The sequence below is a fragment of the Hypanus sabinus genome, chromosome 6 (assembly GCF_030144855.1).
Source record: "Hypanus sabinus isolate sHypSab1 chromosome 6, sHypSab1.hap1, whole genome shotgun sequence".
NCBI lineage: Eukaryota > Metazoa > Chordata > Chondrichthyes > Myliobatiformes > Dasyatidae > Hypanus > Hypanus sabinus.
This window is the reverse complement of record NC_082711.1, coordinates 20147995-20166242: the sequence shown is the minus strand read 5'-3', so window position 1 is coordinate 20166242 and position 18248 is coordinate 20147995. Positions and strand designations below refer to the sequence as shown.

The 18248-nt window shown below is 40.8% G+C and overlaps 1 protein-coding gene across 7 annotated transcripts in view; it reads right to left on the bottom strand.

The window, feature by feature from the left end:
• galnt11 (UDP-N-acetyl-alpha-D-galactosamine:polypeptide N-acetylgalactosaminyltransferase 11 (GalNAc-T11)) overlaps positions 1–18248 on the bottom strand; it is a 135806-nt gene that overhangs the window by 18312 nt on the left and 99246 nt on the right. For all 7 annotated transcript variants that reach the window (XM_059971824.1, XM_059971818.1, XM_059971820.1 and 4 more), the window contains 7 exons: positions 18084–18207; positions 14117–14283; positions 13194–13319; positions 11434–11683; positions 10212–10329; positions 7040–7192; positions 4962–5186 (listed from right to left, as the gene is read on the bottom strand). In XM_059971824.1, the coding sequence (XP_059827807.1) occupies positions 4962–5186; positions 7040–7192; positions 10212–10329; positions 11434–11683; positions 13194–13319; positions 14117–14283; positions 18084–18207 (1163 nt within the window). The remainder of the gene's footprint in view (positions 1–4961; positions 5187–7039; positions 7193–10211; positions 10330–11433; positions 11684–13193; positions 13320–14116; positions 14284–18083; positions 18208–18248) is intronic.

The window sequence follows — 18248 nt, the reverse complement described above, 5'->3', positions numbered from 1 at the left end:
CCACTGCTATGGTAAAGGAAATAAGAGTTATGATCACTACCTCCAAAAAGCTCTGCCACTGAGAGATCTGACACCTGACCAGGTTCATTTCCCCAATACCAGATCATGAATCTATCAACCTCCACTTCAAATATACCCAATGACGTACTTCTAGGGGCGTATAGCCCGATGGGAGTTCGGGGAGCTGAGTTAAGCACAATAGGCAGCGATTCAAACAGAGAGAGGAGAAATGGGTTAAAAATTCTATATCTGAATGCACGAAGTGTCAGAAATAAGGCGGATGAGCTTGAAGCCCAGGTGCGAATGGGTAACTATGATGTTGTTGGGATAACAGAGACATGGCTGCAGGGAGATCAGACCTGGGAAATGAACGTACAAGGGTATATGTGCTATCGTAGGGACAGAAATGTGGGCAGAGGGGGTGGGGTGGCCCTGTTGGTGAGGAATGAGATTCAGTCCTTTGCAAGGGGGGACATAGGGTCAGGAGAAGTAGAGTCTGTGTGGATAGAACTGAGGAACAATAAGGGCAAAAGGACCCAAATGGGTGTTGTCTACAGGCCTCCAAACAGTAGCATGGATATTGGGTGCAAGTTGAATAGGGAGTTAACATTGGCATGTGGCAAAGGTAACGTCGCAGTAGTTATGGGGGATGTCAACATGCAGGTGAACTGGGAGAATCAGGTTGGTGCTGGACCCCAGGATAGGGAGTTTGTAGAGTGCCTACAGGATGCACTCTTGGAACATCTTGTACAAGAGCCGACCAGGGACAAGACTATTCTGGATTTAGTGTTATGTAATGAACAGGATTTGATAAGCGATCTCGCAGTAAAGGAGCCATTAGGAGGTAGTGATCACAATATGATAAGCTGCAATTTGAGAAGGATAAGGGCAGCTCGGAGGTGTCAGTGTTGCAGATGAATGGGGAAACTATGGAGCCATGAGGGAGGAGCTGGCCAAAGTTGACTGGACGGATAGCCTAGCAGAAAAGACAGTGGAACAGCAATGGCAGGTATTCTTGGGAATAATGCACAAGGTGCAAAATCAGTTCATCCCCCAGAGAAGGAAGGATTCAAAGGGGGGAAAGGGGCCACAGTGGTTGACAAAGGAAGTCAGAGATTGCATAGCATTAAAAAAAAGGAAATATGATAGAGCTAAGGTGAGTGGAGGACAGATGATTAGGAAGTTTTTAAGGAACAACAGAACTTAACTAAAAAGACAATACGGGGAGAAAAAATGAGGTACGAACGCAAGCTAACCAGGAATATAAAGGAAGATAGCAAAAGCTTTTTTAGGTATGTGAAGAGAAAGAAGATAATTAAGAACAATGTTGGGCCCTTGAAGAATGAATTGGGTGAAATTATTATGGGAAACAGAAATGGCAGAAGAATTTAATGAGTACTTTAGATCTGCACAAGCAATCTCCCAGATGTATGGATGGGCCAAGGACATAGGGTAACAGAGGAAATGAAACAGATTGACATTTGGAAGGAAACGGTGATGAGTAGACTGATGGGACTGAAGGCTGACAAATCCCCAGGTCCAGATGGTCTGCACCCTAGGGTACTAAAGGAGGTAGCCCTGGAAATTGCGGGTGCATTGGTAATCATTTCCCAATGTTCCTTAGATTCAGGATCAGTTCCTGAGGATTGGAGAATGGCTAATGTTATCCCACTTTTTAAAAAAGGAGGGAGAAAACAGAACTAGTGACTTGTCAGCCTGACATCGGTGGTGGGAAAGATGCTAGAGTCCAGTATTAAGGATGAAATAGTGGCATATTTAGATAGCAGTGATAGGATTGGGCCGAGCCAGCATGGATATACCAAGGGTAAATCACGCTTGACTAATCTGTTGGGGTTTTTCGAGGATGTAACTAGGAAGTTAGACGGGGGAGATCCAGTGGATGTAGTGAAGGCGATTTTCAGAAGGCATTTGATAAGGTCCCACATAGAAGATTGGTGGGTAAAATCAAAGCTCAGGGCATTGGGGGAAAGGCATTGACATGGATAGAAAACTGGTTGGCAGATAGAAAGCAAAGGGTAGCGGTGAATGGGTGTTTCTCGGAATGGCAGGTGGTGACTAGTGGGGTACCACAGGGCTCGGTATTGGGACCACAGCTGTTTACCATTTACGTTAACGATTTGGATGAAGGCATAAAAAATAACATCAGCAAATTTGCTGATGATACTAAGCTGGGTGACAGTGTAACATGTGATGAGGATGTTAGGAGAATTCAGGGTGACTTAGATAGGCTGGGTGAGTGGGCAGATACTTGGCAGATGACATTTAATGTGAATAAGTGTGAGGTTATCCACTTTGGGAGTAAGAACAGGAAGGCAGATTATTATCTGAACGGTGTAGAGTTGGGTAAGGGAGAAATACAAAGAGATCTTGGAGTCCTTGTTCATCAGTCACTGAAGGTGAATGAGCAAGTGCAGCAGGCAATGAAGAAGGCTAATGGAATGTTGGCCTTTATTACAAAGGGAATTGAGTACAAGAGCAAGGAAATCCTCTTGCATTTGTACAGAGCCCTGGTGAGACCACACCTGGAGTATTGTGTACAGTTTTGGTCTCTAGGGTTAAGGAAGGACATCCTGGCTGTAGAGGAAGTGCAGCGTAGATTCACGAGGTTAATTCCTGGGATGTCTGGGCTGTCTTACGCAGAGAGATTAGAGAGACTGGGCTTGTACACGCTGGAATTAAGGAGATTGAGAGGGGATCTGATTGAAACATATAAGATTATTAAGGGATTGGACAAGATAGAGGCAGGAAATATGTTCCAGATGCTGGGAGAGTCCAGTACCAGAGGGCATGGTCTGAGAATAAGGGGTAGGTCATTTAGGACAGAGTTAAGGAAAAACTTCTTCTACCAGAGAGTTGTGGGGGTCTGGAATGCACTGCCTCGGAAGGTAGTGGAGGCTAATTCACTGGATGCTTTAAAGAAGGAGCTAGATAGGTATCCTATGGATAGGGGAATCAAGGGATATGGGGACAAGGCAGGAACACCGGGTATTGATAGTAATTGATCAGCCATGATCTCAAAATGGCGGTGCAGGCTCAAAGGGCAGAATGGTCTACTTCTGCACCTATTGTCATATTGACAGCCTCCACAGCTGCCTATGTCAATGAATTCCAGATTCACCACCCTCTGGCTATTCCTCCTCATCTCTGTTCTAAAGGGGCAGCATTCCTCCCCCCAGTATTGAAAACATCCCCTCCATATCCACTCTATCTAAGCCTTTCAATATTTGATAGGTTTCAACGAGGTCCCCCTTCATTCTTCTAAACTCCAGCAAGTACAAGCTCAGAGCCATCAAACACTTGTCATATGTTAACCCTTTCATTCCTGGGATCATTCTTGCACACCTCCTCTGGAACTTCTACAATGCCAGCACATTATTTTTAGGTAAGGAGCTCAAAATACTCTTACATGCAGTCTGACCAATATCTTACAAACCCTGAATATTACACCCTTGCTTTTATATTCTAGTCTTCTTGAAATGAATGCTAACATTGCATTCCCTTTCTTCACACAGCACGGTTGTGTAGTGGTTTCGGTGACCCAGGTTCAGTTCCTGCCACTGCCTGTAAGGAGTTTGTACATTCTTCCCATAACCACGTTTCCTCTGGTTTCCTCCCACAGTCCAAACATGTAACAGTTAATTGGTCATTGTAAATTGTCCCATGATTAGGCTAGGATTTGTGATTTGAAGGTCCAGAAATGCCCATTCCATGCTGTATCTCAACAGATAAATTAACAAATAAAGACTTGCACAGTTGATAATGTGCCTGTAACTAGAGCAGATCAGTCACAATTCACTAAAAAGAGCTCTTTATCTGACCACTCCTGCTATGACAGAATATGCAGCAAGTCTCCCACTTGAGTGCACCTCAGATCCTACAAATCATCCAACGTTGCAGAGTCATGAGCAAATGCTGTATTTCCACAATTTCATAAATACTTAATATTTTATTGCCAGACATAAAGGTTTAACATTGACTATCACAATTCATCATTAATGCTTGTTAAGTGTTCATTACATACAACTTCACTTAGGAGGCACTCTCCAACAGTATGCAACAAGATATGAGGATAATGTGGATACTGAATTTCTGAGATGCTGATGGATGGAAATTTCTAGCTTAGTTTAGAGAGCTCCTTGCTTTGTACATGGAAACATAATCAGTTGGAAACCTAGTATCCATTGGTTGTGGGACTGAGAGGATTCTTCTGTACTGTGATTTCAAGAGGTAGTAATATGCTCTACTCCCATTCTGTTCTACTGTAGAGCATCTCTTACCTAATCTGCAGGACCAGCACAGAGGAAATTAAAGGATACTTTTGATAGCTTTAATCTTAGACTGGATACAGTGAAAGTGTTGTTTCTGATCAGGATGGAAATTACTATTTTCACCGTCAATTGGGCACTAGTATGAATGATTGAAAGTGATTTTGTGCACATTAACTGGCCTTAATTATCTTCCACCCACTGCATTTCTTGCAAGGGATATCACTCTGCTTTTAAAAGGAAAACCTGCTGTATTTTTCCGTCACAAATTTTTCCAAACAATAATTAACTATTTATTATGGCCACTGTCATAAACCCTGTACTAAATTCATTTATTTGGCTGACAAGACTACTGTCGATACTCATACTTCAAAATGCAGCCTGTTTTTTTTTATTGTCAAGGATTTTGGTGCAAGTTGCAAACAGAAAGTTATTAAATGTAAATTTTGTGTTAAGATATTGGTTGTGGAAATTCAGGATAATTGGGATGATCATAATACTAGATTACTATAGGCACCCATTATGCTGTAACTGAAAAACTTCATAAAAAAAACTGAAAAGTACAACAGAAGGACTAATAATACTCACTTAGAAGTTCTGAAAACTAACACCAGGATTTTAGAACAGTTTTTCAAAATGTCTTTGTTAATTTGGCACGATGTGACTGAGCCTTACCCTTCCATGCTGAAGAACCTTTGGCCGTTTCAGAACTCTATTAACCAATACCGGCTGCTGCACTCTGCCTTTTTCATTTGGTCCAAGAACTTGCATCTCTGGGTAGATATTGTCCAGGTACCACTTGAATGATTTGCAACCGAGTCTCTTTCTCAACTGAACACGTTCACTGATGTTACCGTAGCTCTGGGCTGTGAGCTCAGGCCGGAGGGCAAAGTATTGTTCCTAAATTTTTTTTTAAAGAAAAGAGTTTTGCAGTTAAAATTGAAGATGATTTTTAGATTTTTCTTTAACTTTAGATTTTTCTAAAGCCTCAAGTGCAGAGTAATGATGGCACTAAACAGCGACTCCTTTGCTCGCATCTTTGGAAACTGTTAGCTTTATTTCCATCTTTAATACAGTATCTTTATTTTCCCCTTCAGGATTCTTTTGAAGACCCTGACCTGGAGTTACACGCTGACTATGCTTCTTTGCGGGATTGGGACCCACTCTCGGGGTTTCATAACCGGCTATTGTTCGGCATGCCAAGGGCTTGGCCTAAGAGTTCAACGCGGCTTTGTAGGCCTAGGATCTCGGGGCTCTGGAGACGGGTGGATCTAAAGTTGGTGTCACGGCAGGAGACCCGTGTGTTGTCACTGGAATCGGAATATCTACAGCTGTGAGCGCAGATCTTTGGGCACAGAGCTAAAAAAAAAGTGATGTAACAGACACCTCTTTCTCCCTTATTAGGGGGAGAGAGAGAGCCTATGGTATGTCAAATACTGGATGAAACGCCATGTCTTTGGGATATCTGCAAGTCTATGTTTTTGCTGTTGCTTTGCTCACGCTTGAGTGCTTAGTGGCAGGTGTCAATGCTTTTTTAGCTGGTGGATTTAGGGGGTTAATATTGCTTACTGCCACTTATGTGTGGGAGGGAGGGGAGTTGGGGGGGGTAACTTTAGGTTCTAACCTTTAACTGTCATTCATTCTTTGGGGCACTCCTGTTTTTGTGGATGTTTGCAAAGAAAAAGCATTTCAGGATGTATATTGTATACAGTTCTCTGACATTAAATGTACCTTTGAAACCCTTGAAGTGAAGAAACCCTGACAATTATATAATAGGAGAAGAAAACATCTTGATAGAGATATCGTGAAAATAATTAAATTTACATAAATTAATCACAGCATTTGATTAAATAAAGTTCAAAGTTCAGGGTAAATTTATTACCAAAGTAAATCTGAAATATGAATCCTGAAACAATCAGACTGTCATAAAGCCATGTGAAGATAATAGTGATAAATTATAGAAGGATACATACAGGTTGGTAGAACAGACAGATGCACAGAAGATGCAGTTAATGAGGATAAATGTGAGGCGATGCATTTCATTTGGGAGAATGAGGCGAGGAAATATAGAATACTGATCTGAAGGAGCAGGAGCCTGAAATATGGGTGCATACATAATTGAAAGTGGCTTCATTAATAGAGGTTTAGAGTGGGAAAGTGGGGAATTCATGTCTCAGCTGGAGATTTGTGTTCATAGCTGGTCACCCCACTATGGGAAGTACATGAAGATACAGAAGAGATTTATGATGACTGTTTCTGGAATGAAGGATAGTTAGGGAAGGCTGGGTCTGTATTCTTGGAGAAAGCAGAGGAGTGATTTGATAATATATGATATGGAATCTGGATAGAGTGATCAGTGGGAGGAGGGGACATGAACTACAGGTCACAGATACAAAGCAAAGAGAAATGAATTAAATTAAAAATTATTATACAGAAAAAATCCTCATTTTTAATTTTATATATGACTGGAATCTGGAAATCCCTGATGGAAGCAGGTTCCAATGTGGTCTAAAGGAGGAAAATGGATAAAATATATTGTGAGGGAAAATATTACAAGGGTCAGGGTGTAGATCTGGTAGAGAGCCAGAGTGGATACAGTGAGCTGAATGACCTGCTTTTGTGTTGTAGCCATTATATCAAATGGCCAACAATCTTAAACGGACCAGAAATACTTTTGCTACATCTCAAAGCAACTCATTCTATACATCCAACCTTGATAACTTATCCTTTATATGGTCTATGATATAACATACCTTATACTCATCCATCCAGACGTGTGCCAGACGAAGAGAATTGTGCGTCATGGTATCCCGCCCTTTAGGCGAACCATATGGTCGGCGTTTTCGGAAAATATGCCCTACCCTGGAGCATGGAATTATTTCTAGCCGACCGCCGCACATCCAAATCTGAACCAAAGGATAATGAGGGAATATTACCAAATTGCACAAAGCAGGAATCACGAGTAATGGACATAACTTAATATTTCTGAAACTAGGAAGATTTTTAATTATCCATTTTAATTTTTCACAATCAAAAACCCCACTCACCCTGGATATTTAACTCTTCTTCCACCACCCCCCACTCCCTCCAATTAGGCAGAGCCTGAAAGCATCAAGGACAGCTTCTACCCCCACTGTCATAAGACAACTGAATCCATCTCTGGTACAATAAGCTGGACTCTTGACCTCAGAATCTACCTTGTTATGACCTTGCACGTTATACTGTCAGTCGGCAAGGCATTTTCTCTATATTTCTAACAGTTTATTCTGCACTCTGTTCTGGTTTTAAACTTGTATTACCTCAATATACCGTTGTGATAAACTGATCTGTATGAATGGTATGTAAACCAAGTTTCTCACTGTACTCAAGTACATGTGATAATAGCAAACCAATTTACCAATTTGATTTACCGGTTTTGTGGAAGTTCCATTTTAAAGAGTTGACCTGCACATTAACTGCCTAAGCTGCAATAAGATACAGTACTACTGTGAAATCCTTAAATTTATGTATGTTGGTGCCTTACTTGGGGACCAGAGACCAGCTGTGGGGGCCCAATCTGCTGGTTTATAATGAAATGCAAATTTCCAAATGGTAATTTCAACAAAATCATTAGGAGTAGCTGACAAGCAGAGGCCAAGTGTTGTAGTACAGAGGGAGGGGGAGCTCTGACCAGGGGATTGCCCGACTCTTTTCACAACTACATTTAAGAGTGAGACAGGTCAGTTATAAAGTTGACTTAAAAACAGGCTGATACAAAATAGAATTCATGTCACGGATGTGAATCATAAGTCCACTTTTTAATTTTGTTTTGTATTTGGTTTCTCCTGCCTTTCAAATTTTTCAAAAAATTTGATGTTAAAACATACTTCCAGTAGGAGCCATTATGATTTAGGTTATTCCATGTCAATTCTACATAGTTGCATCCACTGAATAAAGGATGGAAATACCATCGTCTTTGGAAAAGAAAAAATTTAATATTAAAATGTCTTGTGTGATCTCAAGATGCCTCAAAGCTCTTTACTTTCTCCATTGTGAGGTAGGATCAATGCCTGCAGTGAGCTTCCACAACCTGGATAACCTACTTTTGCAGTGGTCTTGGGGGGGGGGGGGGGGGGATAATTATCCAGAATGCCAGTTCTTCTCTGAAGCACATTTAAAGCTAACTGAAGGTAGACAAGGCCACTTTTTTAACCTAACATGTCCCATGACATTCACCTAGTTGAACTACATTTGGGATGCAGATGCTGCAATCTACAAATATTATTACACTGTATTTAAGTTATTTGTTTAACACAGCAATTTATCCTTTCTTAGGAAAGTCATTAAAAACTGTAAATTATGACACCAAGCCACATAAGACATATAGACCAGAAGATGCAAAGCTTGGACCAAAAGGTGGATTCTAAGTGAGGTCTTTAAAAAAAATGAGAAATTTCAGACGAAGGCCTAAGCAGCCAAAGGCACAGTCACCGTCACCACTGTCAAAGCAGTGGCATGACTGAAAAAGCATAGATTTCTGGGCCGGCTCCAAGACTGGAGACAAGGATATAAGTAGGAACGAAATCTAGGAGGGAGCTGAAATCCAAGGATGAGAAATGAGGTGTTGCTCAACCAGGAGCCAACACAAGTCTGCAAGAAAACAGTGATGGGCCAACATGCTAACATACTTGTTGGGAGAAGAGCAGCAATTTTGAAAGAACTTACATTTAAAACAGAAAAAGTGAGACATGTTCACCTGGAGTCTATCCTAAAGTAGCAAAGATTAGGGTGAGGGTTTCATCAGAAGATGAGCTGAGCGCAAGGCAGAGCTGTGTGGGTGGAAATGGGCACATTGGCATGCTATTTAAATTAAGTTGGAAACTTATCTTACGGCTAAATAAGAGACTGTGATCATGAAGAACCTTATTCAGTTTCCCAAGGACAGAGAGGAAAGCAATGACTGGAAACAAGTGCAATCCCGTGCTGTTGAATGAACGAGGTACATTTTAAAAGGCTGGTATGTGGTCAGCTTTGTGAAACCATTGCATCAAGCTAAGAAACTGAGGATTATCTTTGTCACCCAAGTTTTGGAAGATGGGAATATGGTCTTATGGGGCTGAGAGGGATAATAAATCAGCCATGATGGAATGACGGAGCAGACTCAATGGGTTGAATGGCCTAATCCTGCTCTTATGTCTTATGGAAACTTGGAGGTTACAAAATATCTGGGGACAGAGGGTTCAAAGGTTGCTTTTTGAGCACAGGGATACATTACCTGATGGGAATGAACCTATGAACCAGTCCCAGTATCAGCCAGTATAGATTTCAGGAATTAATGCGTGGATTAAGCAGTTTAGTGGAAATAGGGTGGAATTCCAAGTTGACGTAAAGGGAAAATGATGGGTGTGTAGGGCTAGGATGGGGGGTAGCTTTAAAAGTCTGGCCTGGTACACTGGAGAAAAGATAAAATGCAGCAGAGACAGATGATTGGATCCACACTTCAGAAGCATTTATTCATAAATCTGTTCAAAATCGTTTTCTTTGGATCTCAGGGAGCAGGCAGAAAGAGAGGAGACTAATTATTTTAACAGGGGCTTAAGACATCAAAAATGATGCTAGGTTGCTAGCTTGGCAGTTGCCGAGGTGAAGGGAGAGCTACTCAGATGGCTGAGATTTTGAAAGTGCAGATGAAAATAAGAGGAGTGGTGCTTGTATTGGGAGAGTATCACAAGGAAGTGATCGTGGAAATACCAATAAAGAATGAGGCGGACAAAGGGAGAAATGGGAAAATATTTACAAATAACTAAGCTCTTTAGCTGACCAAGATTTGTAGAAAATGTATACGTATTATCATTTGGAAAGAAATTTATCTCAGTAAATTTGACCATATTAAAACAGTGCACTCTACTATATTTTAAAACTGAGGGAAAATTCAAATAGCATTACCCTAAATGAAATTTCCAGATTTTCTCCTCCCCAAATATCCATGCCACTGTCATACTGTCCAAGTTCATAGAAGTAATGCCTGTCCATTGCAAATAATCCTCCTGCCATTGTAGGTGACCTGAGTAGGAAGAATTTGTAAAGAACTTTGTAAATGTATATACCAGTGATACAGATCTGAATTATCTTTCAGTTTCTAACTCTGTATACACTAACTGCATTTTAATGACATTAGAACATGGTTGTCCCCTGTTCTTTTCCTAAAAATTGTCAAATGTGTATTTCCTAGAGAGCATCAGCATGGCTGAACCCCAAAATAAAAAGAACCCCTTTCAACACGCTGGTTTTTGTATTATGCAACAATATCCCTCTGCTGACAAAGTAGTAACTATTGTCAGATCAGCAGATTACAAGCTACTGAATGCACAGCCGTTTATCTTCCTGTGACCCCAGATCATGCTGGTATTTTCCTCCCACCTGTGGATATGTTAGGAGAAACTGGGCAAGAAATTGAAACAGCAGCAAGAAGTAGGAAACAAGGATCTGCTGACAACGGAAGATGGGAGAAAATGTGCACATTTATTGGTGTGAGGGGAAAATAATCAGGAAAGGAGGATGCCAGCCTGCAGGATTTAGGCAGAGGCAGAAAGAATTATAGCAATATTTTACCAAGGAGGTATAGCAAATCAAATGAAAAGATCAGGAAGGTCTGCAGGTTGACATAGATGAGTTCAAAGAAATGGCAGAGGGGTATCAGAGACAAAGTGCAAAGAATTATAAAATATTAGGAAATTTAGAGATTATTTTCTGGCATGTTCTGCCTGATGGGATGATAACATTCAAAAGGAAGTTGAACTTGTGCTTGAAAAGAGGACTTTTATTTTTGCCAGACAGATGCAAAGAGCCAATGGCCATCCTCCATGGACGGGGATCACAGAAAGGAAAGCAGAAGTCAGAATACACCCAATATTACAATTCAACAGCACGAAACAATAACAAAAAAGCTGAATGTGAAAATGAAAAGAGAAATAAAGGTTGGTTATCTCAGATACCTTTGCTGGTTGCAAGAGAAATTTTGGTTTAAATTATCAGGCAGTACATTCCCCTTCATAAAGGCAGATTTGCCAGTTGATATTTTCATGAAGGAACCTTTATCCCAGACTGCAAAATAGTTAAGAAAAACTCATATATAAAAAGCATACAAGGAATAAAATAGGTTTACTACTTGATTGGTGCTGTTGATCCCTCCGGTCCATTCAACATTGAGGCAGGCACTGGATCCCACTTGAAATGCAGACCCCAGTTAAACCCTCCCCTCACAATTGGGGAAGAGCTGTAGATTAATGTGTCAGTATTGATGATGTCAATCACCGGGCACACCACAGTCTTGCGATCCTGCATCACGGGAGTCAGCAGGGGTTGCAGCCACAACTCATTCACCTCACAGTGACTGTCAAGAAACACCAGCACATCCCCTATGGAAAGAAAATGCTAAACAATTAGGTGACAGCACTGATTTCAACGCTAAAAATATATTAACACCAAAAAGACAACTCAATTGGTGAATCATTAGTAGGGCCCTTACATTATTTAGAATTTAATTTAAAAAAAGAAAATAATTAGCTCTATCATTATTAATCTTTGGAAGGCCAAGTGAAGTTAATTCAAAAAATCATAAGAAATGCACAGACTTTTATGATATTTAAAAGGGCAGGTCAAAAAAAGCAGTGCAGTAAGAATTTTTTTTTAAGGTTTTCTTTGTGACAATAATTTGGTACAGCAATCTGTCTAATCACAACACAACATTTATTCCAATATTGTACTTTGAATATTGGGAAACAAATCAGGCTTGTACCAAGGTGTCCAGTTGGGTAGGGTGAGGCAAGAAGTGGGTAGGAGGAGCCTGCAATTTTGCCTTAGAAATCAGCTTGTAGAAAATGCACCCCAGACTAGCGGGCATGCTCATTTGGCTACCAAGGAATGACTGTGATGAGAAGAATAAGTACAAACTAATTTCCAGTTTTACTCTATTTGAGTTGCTATAAATATACCTCACTATTTTAAGAGCTTTTGTATTTTAATTTAATTATTAACCACAAATTAATTGCATTTTTAATTTTTAACAGCTCTTGTGTTATTCTGTCAACATTAAACCTAGCCTGAAGGCGTGGAATAAATAACTTTCAAGGACGAGATTCTGCAGATGCTAGAAATCCAAAGCAACACACACAAAATGCTAGAGGAACTTTCAAGGACTTATGGGAATGAGTTGGTACTTGAAAGAATTGGCCCCGAAATAGACTGGACACACTTATCAGCTGTGAAACCGTTTCTGGCAGAAGACAGTGTCAGATCCACTGTAGCTTTAAAAAAAAAGATTTCAACGGCAGTTCACTCAGGCTCTGCAAAAGGTGATCCAGGCATTCAGTTCAATGGAACTGAATGTGCAAGAGGCGAATATAATTTATAACAATACTCTCATGTGATTAAGCTCTGGCAACCCAGACAAACTGCACCACCATTCACCGTAATCTACAATATAATACCACTCTCACAATAAAATGTTCATGAAGTATTACAATGAGGTGGCAGTTAACATTTGCATGATCAGTCTTCTATGGCCTGATTCTATGATGCTCTGACTCAGAGGAGAGATAATGCTTCCTTAAAGCTAATGCTTGCATTATAAAGCAAAAAAAAATTTATACTTCTGTAACCGATATACAGGTTAATGAAGGTTTGTAGAACTCGTGCCAAAGTGTGGGATGACTCTGGGCAGATCTTTTTTGACTGGTATCAGTAAGATGGGCTCTAACACCTCTTCTGTGTTATAAACATTCTGTGATTATGTACTTCACAGTGGCATGTTATTATGCATTCAGTCAGAACTACAGACCTCCTGCATCGTTACCTTTGGAATCCCTCAGTAATCTATTTTAGCACTCCAGCCCATTTTCCCTCCACATGGCAACTGCGTCAGGTTACCTGTTGCATGGGATGCTCCAATCATTCTGCCACGTATCAATCCCTCTCGTTCAGAGTTTCGCACTAGCTTCACTTTTTTGGGTAGACTTTTCCAGATGTAGTTCTCGAGCTCATCTTTCAGATTAACTGGCAAAGCAAATCAGAATGTTAACCTATCTTTTGATGCTGATTCACAAAACCATAAGACACAGGAGCAAAAGTAGGTAATTCAGCCCATTGGGTCTGCTCCACCATTCTATTATAGCTCATTTATTCTACTGCCTTCTCCCCATAACCTTTGACACCCTGATTTATCAAGAACCTAATGAACCACTTTAATGATTTGGCCTCCACAGCCATCTGTGGTATTGAATTCTAGAGACTCACTGCACTCTGGCTAAAGAAATTCCTCCTCATCTCTGTTCTAAAGGGACATCCTTCTATTCTGAGGCGGTGTCCTCTGGTCCTAGACTCCCATACTGTAGAAAACATCCTGTCTTTGTCACTCTATCTAGGCCTTTCGATATTCAATAGGCTTCATTGAAATTCGCCCCTCATTTTTCTAAACTCCAGCAAGTATAGGCCCAGAGCCACCAGAGGCTCCTCATGTGTTAACCCTTTCACTTCCAGGATCATTCTCATGAACTCCTCTGGACACTCTTCACCTGCTAACAGGTGGTCTTGATACTGTGCATCAAGAGATGAAGCTGCCTTTCAGGAGGTTGACTGCTTTTTGGGGTCTTAACCCTTTCCATATGAAGACATCAACTGTAAATGACTGTGGTAAACAGGTACATGGTTGGAATTCGTGTCCCGTGCTGGTGTCTGGTCTGTCTAATCATGGATTATATCTGCTGATTTTGGAATCTGGTCTAAGAATGATACAAAATTCAGCACAGACCAAGGGAGGGATGAATAGAAGAGAAAAACTGAATATGACTCACTGAAATCACTGTTGTCATCTACAAGGATAATTTCATGCAGCAAGTTTGCAGGAGAACGATCCAGCACCGTTTGTACTGTCCGCAGTAGAGCTGATAAAGCCTCATTATAAAAACAGATAATAATGCTGGCAGAAGGCAAATTCACTGGGTAGCTTTTTGCTTTACACCTGATAACAAAAGAGCCATTTAGGGTTAAACCCAAAAGAAGGAAGTCATAAACTTCAAAAAGAAAACTAACTTTGCCAACTAAAACTCTGCAACTTTGGCTTGATTGACCATGTGGCAATAAGGTGGTGTAAATCGCATTAAAACATATTCTAGCGTGGTGATAATTAAATTCTGCAAGTAATGTTTAAATAAATATTCCTCTTGGTGTTAGAGACAATACTTTTCTTTATAAGATTATGTTCCACATGATAAGTTGACGTATTGTCTACCTGCCTAGATTATGATCTATCAGTGGATACAAATCTAACTCATCCAAACATTCCTCAAAAGACACCCATTATATGTATTAGTCCTGAAGACTTTCTCTGAACTGCTTCTGATGAAATAACATCTTTTCCTAAGAATACTGACATTGTCCTTTTGACACACAATAATACTTTGATCTATAATACTGTATTTTTGACTAATGTCTTTTGCCTCAAATCCAGTAAAATTGGAAATTGCATATGTAATGTGCTTTTCAATTGAAAAAGCTCACTGTCCTAATTATTTCTACCATTTACACCTTTTTAATGCAAAGACACTACAATTTCAAGTCCATGAATTTACTGCAGAATACCATCTGATAATCATAGAACCTCACAAACTTTAGATACACCTTTCTGCAAAACAGAACTATCATGCTGTGGCGACCCATTTCCTGGCGTATCCGAACCGACTCACAATTAGATAGCCTACGGGGGTTTGCGAGCACAGAGCTTTGGAGCCTCTGCGCCATGGGGGGCCGGTTGACAGAGGCTTAAAAGTGAGGCTGAAGTTTTCGAATAAAGTTTTTTCCTTCGACTGCAGTTACCGACTCCGTGTCGTAATTTTAGCGCTGCGTGTAGCACACCGCTACAATGCTATAGCATCTTCAATATGGTCACTTAGGAAATTCCAGAGACTAAAGAGTAGAGCAGAGCTCATGACAATATGGTTTAATGAGGTTACAAAGATGGATAATATAAAGATGTCAAATCATGGATTATTCAGCTTACTATGTCCATTTTGCCCACAAATGGTGCTATTCATGCTATTCACTTTCCAGGTGTTCATTCTTCATGCCTTGAGAGGTTGGTCAGGCCCAAATCAGCCCCTGCCTATGCAAGGACCCAAACCTGGTGCAATTTGCCTATCACCACAATAGGTCTACAGCAAGTGCAACCTCATTGGCTCTCCACTCAGCCTTGGAACACCTAGATAACAGCATTACCTACATCGGGCTGCTGTTTATTCATTACAGCTCAACATTCCACATCGTTGTACCCTCAGTTCTAATCAACAAATTCCAAAACCTGGGCCTCTGTGCCTTCCTCTGCAACTGGATCCTTCACTTCCTCACTGAGAGACCAGTTTTTGTGGATTGGAAATAATATTTCCTCCTAACTGATAATCAACACAGACGCACCTCAAGGATGTGTGTTTAGCCTGCTGTTCTACTCTTGCAATACTATGTGGCTAGGCATAGGTCGAACACCGTCTATAAACTTGCCAATGACAGAACAATTGTTGGCAAAATTTCAGATGGTGACGAGGGAGATAGATCAGCTAGTTGAGTAGTGAAGCAACAGCAACCTTGCACTCAACATCTGTAAGACCAAAGAATTGATTGTGGACTTCAGGAAGAGGAAGTCAAGGAAACACACACCAGTCATCAAGGGATCAGAAGTGGAAAGGGTGAGCAGTTTCAAGTTCCTGAGTAAACATCTCTGAAGATACAATATTTCCTTGGTCTAACATATTGATGCAATTAAACAGAAGGCACGGGAGCAGCTATAGGAATTTAAGGAGACTTGGTATGTCACCAGAGACTCTTGCAAATTTCTACAAGCGTGCCATGAAGAGCATTCTATCTAGCTGCGTCTGGTTTGCAGGGGCCACTGCACAGGATCAGAAAAAGCTGCAGAAAGTTGTAAACTCAGTCAGCTCTATCATGGGTACTAGCCTCCCCAGCATCGAGGATATCTTCAAAAGACAACATGTATTCCTAAGGCCCCCATCACACAGGACATGCCCTCTTCTCATTGCTACCATCAAGGAGAAAGTATAGGAGCCTTAAAGCTTAATGTTTTAGATACAGCTTCCTTACCTCCTCCATTATATATATATGTTTGTAAATCTGGCCTGAGCAAAGGATGTTGGGAATGGTGAGGGTGGAGCGCAGTGGAAGAGGTGTGGGATAAGCAGCAGAGAAAGAATGCCAAGGACAGAGAGTGGCACAAGCGCAGACACACCCAACCCTGAGACACTGGCAAGGTCATTTGATTCTAAACAAATGATTTATTGATCATTACAGAACGTCTCTCTCATGCTTCCCGTTCCCTCCCCTCTCCCTTACCCTTTTCCCAACCATGATTCCCCTCTCCCTTCCCCTTTTCCCAACCATGATTCCCCTCTCCCTTCCCCTTTTCCCAACCATGATTCCCCTCTCCCTTCCCCTTTTCCCATGATTCCCCTTAACTTAGCTCCTTCCCACTTTCAATTCACAATAGAGACCCATATCAGAATCAGGTTTATCATCACTCGCATATGAGGTGAAATGAGTTCTTTTTTACAGCAGCAATACATAAAATGAGTATAGTACTGTGCAAAGGTCTTAGGCACCCTAGCTATATATATGTGACTTTTGCACAGTACTGTGTGCCAGTGATGTAACTCAAATATGATTAAGTTATCTGCCTCAACCACACTTTTGCGCAATTCAGATGTAGACCCTCATTACACTTCCAAAAAAAAACTCAACTCACTAAGAGGTGACTTGATAGAAGTGTACAAGATGACAAGAGACATACATTAAGTGGACAGTCAGAGACTTTCTCCCAGGGTAGCAATGGCTAATACAAGGGTTCATAACTAAGATGTCTTGAGGAAGGTATTGGAGGGATGTCAGAGGTAGGTTTTTTTCTGTTTTTATTAAATACACAGACAGTGGTGGATGTATGGAATGTGCTGCCAGGGTTGGCAGTAGACGCAGATACATTAGGAACACTAAAAAGACTCTTAACTAAGACATGGATGAAAGAAAACTGGACAGTTGTGTGGGAGAAATGGTTAGACTGATCTTGGAATGAATTGAAGGGTCTGTATGGTGTAATGTTCGATATTCACTAACAGTTCTTCTACCAAATCAATTTATATTGGCGTCCCTTGTTATTGACCTCCATTCCAAGGGAAGTAGATCTTTTCTATTCATTCCAGCCAGCCTTCTTGGAATTGCTTACACTACACTTAATTTTCCATCAGAAAACAATGTAGACCTGGCAACATCCTTGCACTCTCTGTGTTTTATCCTTCCAGAAGTCTAAAGAGAACTCCAGGGGTATCCTAGCTAGTATTTTCTAGCTCCACCCTGCTCTTATCATTCAGAAGTTTCGCATTTACTTATTTCACTACTTTCAGGGATCTATAGACATGCACCCTGCGCCAACTTTGCTCAGTTACAAGCAGTATTTCAGCATTTACTACGAATAACCTGCCTTTATTGCTCTTCGCAGTTGTAATGGACCCGACGCCTATGGGGATCAGCGTGAATCTGACTGACATGGTGAAAAGGATTAAATAAACCATCACATGCAAGCAGAAGGCCTCTAAAAGAAAAGGGTGATGGACATTTGTCAGCAAGGAAGGCACTGCTAGTATCATGTTCAGAGGAAATGAAGGTACCATGACAGCTTTGAAACTCAGCATTAATATACATCTATACATGCAAATATGAATATGCATCTTTAAGTCAAGTGATAATTAAAGAATAAGAACTTGCTTTGGGTCTCTGGTATCAGGAATAGCTCTTCTGTATCCCAAACGATTACTGATGAGCACATTGAAGGCATGTTTCTGGTAACCAGCATTCCGAATCTCCTGATCCACTTCATTGAAAATCATACCTGAAAAAACATCATTGATATTATTAATATATTCCAGAATA